Below are 6,366 nucleotides of genomic sequence, written 5' to 3'. Positions count from 1 at the left end.
AAAAAAAAAAGAAAATGACAATAATTTGTGACACCTGTGTAAATGGATGTGTATCATTTCTCATTTTCATTTTTCTGAATATGTACACAATTACATCACCAAATAGTTTCCAGAAGCCTGGGAAGAAGTACGGACTATATCTTGGAGACAAATTTTAAACACTTTTTTTTTTTTTTTACTTTTCCATACTTTTCAACTTGCGGAATTGTTTCAATAGGAATTCCATATTTGCATCGGAACTCTGTAAATTGGTTTGAAGACAGGTGTTTGTTTTTTTTTGTTGTTGTTTTACCGAGTCAAATTTCTCTCTTATTTTGTTTGATCATTTTTGCTTATCTCGAGTAATATTTCATGACTTCTTTTAATCGACGTTCCAGGGGAAGCAAGCAAGCAATTTAGCAAGACAGAAAAGTCGGCTACGAAAAGGTGACAACAAGCTCGAGAATGAGTTGGCAAACTTTTTTTTTGTACACCGTAGAAAAGGACGCAAAGCTGGGAAAGAAAGGGCAGACGGGGGGGTGGAAGGTAAGAGGTGCTGCAAGTGGTCTTGTTGTTTTAGGTCGGGTGTGGGTGGGGTGAGGGGAGGGGAGAGGTTGTCACACGGATTGCTCCTTAGGAAAGGGCGCTCGTGGGGCGGCGGGGGCAGAGAAGCCGGTGTTGGAGTACATGGGCTCGTTGGATGGCGGCTGGGCGTAGGCGTGCTGCGGCAGGAAGGTGACGGGCGGGTGGGCCGGCGGGGCGGGTGGCTGACACTCGGGCAGGTGCTCCACGTCACGCTGGTGGCTCATGTACTCAGTCGGGTTCAACGGCTCTTGCGGGTGGTTCCCAGAGGCCTGTTGACAGGGGGGGGGGGGGGGATGATGTCATCAGGTGGGGAACGTTACCGGAAGCACAGTGCAGTGGACCCCCACTTTTTTTGTGGAATAAAATACATTTATTTATATAAATAAATAAATAAATACACTTATATAATTACATTAATAAATAAATAAATAAATACTAATATAAATAAATAAAAATACAAATATATATAAATATATATATACATATAAACTGCAAGTATGTGGGGGTGCGCTGTACTCACTAAAAGTTTGGAATAGCCTGAAATTTCAGGATGATCTTAAAATAAAAACTGCGCTGTAGGTTCATCCTGAAATTTCACCCAAAAGCCAAATATGCCAAACATTTTGTGAGTAGCGTATTTGTCAGTGTCACACTTGAGCACCCCCCCCCCCCCCCCCCCACACACACACACACGCACTCTTGAATGTTGAAATAACATTTTCTCCGTCTCTGGGCGCGTCTCCGTTCACCTGCCCGGAAGATTTATTTGTCCTCCATTTTTGTTTGGCACCAGAGGAGCGCGCTTGCAATTCCATACCGGAGCAAGACTCGATTCTCCCTCAGCACGGGGATCCGTTGTTATGAAGCAGCAACCCCGAGCAAATAATCGGACTGAAAACAGCGACGTCACCTCGCCATGTGAACGCAAGTCATGGGACACTCCTGCTCGTCTGGGTGACATTTATCTCCAAGATGTTCGATGGGCTCCTTCAGTTTTGATCGGTCCATGCCGTGCATCCCAATATCGGGTTGAACGAAGTCAATGGTTAAAGTTTGGAAGTGCACTCATCGAATACGACCGCTTGGAATGAGCAACAGTCAAAAATTTGAAAATGTCTTCCCATGTGGGGAGCGGCTTTCAAAACGTCTGGGAAGGAGAATGAATTAAAGGAGTCATTTTGGAGAAATCCAATTTGACCCCTTTCACGCAGCCCCTCAAAGATGGCTTTTTCCTGCTGTGTAATGGACCCACACGGAATGGTGGTGGTCGGGGGGGGGGTTACCAAATTCAGAGTGGGAACCGGGTGGAAGCAAATATAAGGAAATCGGAACTGGGGTGTAAATTCCGCTTCAGAATTTCACCCTGCAGATGCTTTGTCCTGCTCTGAGCTGCCGTCTGCATTCCGCGGCTGAAATCAAGAAGCAGGACGTTCCACGGCAATGCGCTCCAGCAGGAAAAAAAACTCCTCTGCTGTCAATACATCATGTTAAATTGATCACTCACACCACTAAAAGCCACAAGGTATCGATTACTCGGTGGCCCCATTTGTTCACAATCACGTTTTCGACCATTCTGATTGCATTCTGTGGTCGGCGGTGAAAAAGAAATTCATGATGGGACGTTTCAAGGGAACAAAAAGACAAGGCTATAAATCTATGAGGTGTGTCTCATGAGAGCAATTTCGTCGCTATTAGTTTAATATTAGCTTTTGTAAATTGTGTAAAAAAAAAAAAAAAAAAAAAAAAAAAAAAAACTCACAAAAACAACAAAACAAGAATTAAATAAGACCAGAAAGGAGCTGATTGGTTGGGCGTGGAGCGAGTGGGCGGGGCTAAACCATGAATGACTGTGTGGGAGGGGGGGGGGTGTGGGCGTTAAAATGAACAAAGTTGACAAAACGCACGACAACAACAAGTTTGTGGTCGCTGGCAGCGCTTTGAATGATTTAATAAACGCGATGACGCTCCCCCACCGTTCTTCTATTTGTGCGAGTGACAAATCAAACCCGCACAGCAGCGAAAAGCAACCTGATTTCCATTAGAAGAATATTTCTGTGACTCGGAGCCACAGTAGCTCATTACTCAGCGGAGACGTGCTGCATTCATTTAAGTCCGACGGGAATGTGTTGAATTGTTGTTTGACCTTTGGAATTAATTCAATTCAAAATTGTGTCCATGTCATATTTTTTGATGAGCAACACATTTTTTTCGGGTCAAATGCGCATGTTTCATTTGCATTGTGATGGACGCTTGCATTTTGAATTGTGCTGAACTGACAAAAAAAAAAAAAAAAAAAAAAAGAAATTGTTTCGTGAATTGAACATTTTTGCTGAGTTAAAGCGTATTTTCATATTTTTCAGATCCAAGGGATATTTGGTTTTCTCTCAGGACTCTTTCATAATCCCAACGCCAATTAAACGTAGCAACCATGTGCACCACTAAATATCATGGGAATGTAACATTTCAAATGAATAATTCATGACCTGCGGCAAAATTTCCCCATTGTGGGACTCGGAAAGTTGATGTTATCCGTTTAATTCAACTGAATTCAAATCCATATTCAGTCGTCGTTGCTAACTGATGTGCGCTTCTCACACTAACAAAAAAGCTTCAAAAAGACCCGAGTTATTTAAAAAAAAAACAAAAAAAACGCTGCCGGTTTGGCCAACTTTTCATAACCTTTTGGGGAAAATTAACCCTTCCTGGAAATGAGCGGAATAATTGTCTCGTTGTTTTTCATTTAGAAAGGAAGGAGCCCAATGGAATGCAAGAAGCGCTGATTCACGTTGATTCATGTTGGAAACTTTTGACCCGAGGTATGTGCTTCTAAGCCGTCGATATTTTCACCTGGACAACTCTAAATACGAAAAGAGTGTGAGATTGCAAGAAAAACTGAATACATACAAAGTTGCGAGACTTAACTAATTCACTACCAGCCGAGTAAAAAATAATTGACGTCTTTAGCCGTCAATGGCAGTAAATGAGTTAAGTGATATTTGCCAAACGGCGTTTTTCTTTCCCTTTTTTGTAGAGCTCAACCTAATGCTACGTTCACACCAAATCCGTTTTTTTGTCCCTCTGGTGGTAGCTGGCCATGTTGCAAAGCGTCCCGCCGCTCCAAATTTGGGGTCGCCACGCACGCCACCGCGCCCACTCGAGCAAATGCCATTGACGTCAATTCAATCGCACCGCCGGAAACGCTCGCAACGGATTCGATGTGGACCTCGCATGAGGTCAAACTCTGAGTTGGGAACACCTGAGTATAAAGCAGTACACAGGACGTCAATTTGATTTGCACAAAGGGAAATTGGTCACAGGAACAAAGTTGGTACAATTGCAAAAAAAAAAAAAAAAGGATAAGAGTGAAAAAGTAAACTTACGAATATTCGTCACACATCTCTACATCTACGAAAACGACGATCCCCATTCTGGAAAGGTTTTGGCGACAAAACCACAAGCAGATTTAAAGTGAATCCCACAACAATTGTTTGTATCAGACAATTAAAAAAAAAAAATGCACACAGAAGCTTGGCAGAGCACAGAATTAACTGTGAGGGTAAAACACAGGGAGTGTAAACGGGGGCGTTTAGTAAGCCGACCTGACGAAGACCAGTCGTTAGATGGAAAGAACAAACACACACACGACTTCAGTTCTTCTCAAATAAAGGGGGCGGGGCCCCCTGGAGGGGGGGGGCGTGGTGCGATGCTGAGGGGGCCGCGTGTGACCCTGGGGGACTTTTTTTCCCCCACCTGTAATACAATAAAGTGTAATTACACCTCCACACCAGTAGTTGGCAGCCTTGATTTTGTTTCATTTTATTTTCTGCAGCAAATGGTACAATAAGTGTCAAATATTTTTACAGCTTAAGCAAGGATTTTATTTTATTTTTTAAATTTGAGGCAAATTGATGCACTTGAAATCATTTATTTTATAGACTAATAACGTTAATAAAGTTATTTTTGTAAGTTGAACTACATCTCTTTCTTTTTGTCTTCTTTATGTTAACGGGGATTGGATATTACGAAAAGGCGTACCTGTAGCTATTTTATCGACAAATATCGATTATCAATAGTTGTTTTCTTCATGCTGGGGGGGGTCGTAACAAAAAATAATTGAGAAGCACTGCACTACTTTAACACTCCAGTTTGTAAGTAGATTTTCAGGCTTGAGTATTCGAGTTAAAAAATAAATAAATAAATAAATAAAATTCCGACTCACTAAAACGAACATCAGGAACATTGAAGGGCTCCCTTAGATCAGCTAACACACGGACCTTGAAATAAATGACAATCTGTTTGAATGGAGAAATGACAAACCCGACAGAACTCAAGGAGACAAAGCGGCTGACCTCGCGTCCGACCACTCAAATTTCCTCGAGGTCAGCGAGCGTGAGCGGCGGGGCTGCTTTTTGTCTCGTTGAAAAAGATCTTCACGGAGGGCGGGCTGAATAACAGACCGTGAAAGTTGCGCGTCTCAGTCACTCCGGCCTCTCGATTGTTTTCTTGCTTTTTTTTTCAACTCATCAGCAAAGCGTCAGTAAACCGCTCCTACCAGTCAACAAGCCATATTCTTCTAAAGTCTTGATGGATTACATCCCCGTGGCAGAGCGACCGTCATATTGATTTTTTTTTTTTTTTTACGCTCGTCAACCCAAGATGTTTGCAGAAGCGAAACCACAAAGGATGGTAGGTTGCAGCTTTTATTTCCCCACGTATTTCCGAAATGACCCGGACTGTTCTACATTGTGTTCGAACGCTAGGAAGTTGGTAGGTCAACAGAATTCAAGATGATTTGGGAACTGCGGGAATTTTGAAATAGTTTATTAGTCGTAGAGAGGTAATTGCCTGTCTTGTTACTGCACTCGGGTCGACGCAGAAGTCGGATTCTAGATTACGACACACCAGAGTACAATAAACTGTCGAGTAAGCACATTGGTCGGTCGGTTAGTAGATATTGTTAAGAAGCAAACAAGGTCGATGAGATGGACATCATTTAACATCATTAGAAGGCAGAAAGGACCAAGAAATGACGATAGCGATGTACACGAGTTGTGTATTTTATATATATATATATATTATATTTTTTTTGGGGGGGGGGCGACACACTAATTCATAAAATAGTCTTCAGGTTTGCTGCAGAGAAATTGATCAGGTCAAATGGTGCACATTCTCCCACACTGATGTCATTTTTTTTTAAAGCAAAAACGAATCAACAAAATAAATAAATAAATAAATAAATAAAAAGGTCCGCTGTCAAAGGTGATTACTTTTCTGACAGTAAAATGATGGACCGGACTCACGTTGACAAACATGGAGGTTGGAGTTTGATTCACCAATCTCATAAAATATATTTCTTTGCAGCCTGCCGACATTCCGAGGAATACATTCGACCAACTCAATCTCATTCGGATGTCGCCTTGGCGTGGGGAAACTTGGCCAATACCCCGCCGAGGAGTCCATCGTCTCCACGTGGACTTTTTGGAGATCAACTTATCAGGTCCTTCCTCTCTTTTCCCACTACAATTAAAGTTCTTTCCAACTTTGAGCAAACAGGAGGACCGGGGGGACGAGGGCAACTTTATCAAGCGCATACATTTGAACCGAAGGCGCTAATCTAAATGAAATCTGGCTCACCTTGAAGTCATTTTGTAGTAGTTTGAAGTAGAGCGGCCCACAAATATCTGATAATGTAATAAGTCTGTCAAAGCGACACTTAAAAAAAAAAAAATTACATCAAATACACACACACGCACACACACACACACACGCACACACACCATCAGGCAGCGATTAACAGGCGGC

At 42.3% G+C, this 6,366-nt stretch overlaps 1 protein-coding gene across 6 annotated transcripts in view; it reads right to left on the bottom strand.

Moving 5' to 3' along the window:
- The window catches only part of nectin1b (nectin cell adhesion molecule 1b), a 164,342-nt gene continuing 157,976 nt past the window's right edge, over positions 1-6,366 (bottom strand). For 4 of the 6 annotated variants that reach the window (XM_088300016.1, XM_088300020.1, XM_088300021.1 and 1 more), the window contains one exon: positions 1-833. In XM_088300016.1, coding sequence (XP_088156142.1) covers positions 597-833 — 237 coding nt within the window. In that variant the 3' untranslated portion in view covers positions 1-596. The remainder of the gene's footprint in view (positions 834-6,366) is intronic. The other 2 variants (XM_088300019.1, XM_088300018.1) reach the window with 2 other exon arrangements.

The sequence above is a fragment of the Idiotropiscis lumnitzeri genome, chromosome 7 (genome assembly GCF_059441095.1).
Source record: "Idiotropiscis lumnitzeri isolate Australia: NSW breed Sydney's pygmy pipehorse chromosome 7, RoL_Ilum_1.0, whole genome shotgun sequence".
In the NCBI taxonomy this organism is placed as follows: domain Eukaryota; kingdom Metazoa; phylum Chordata; class Actinopteri; order Syngnathiformes; family Syngnathidae; genus Idiotropiscis; species Idiotropiscis lumnitzeri.
The sequence above is the reverse complement of the archived record's forward strand: the minus strand, read 5'-3'. Positions and strand labels throughout refer to the sequence as shown.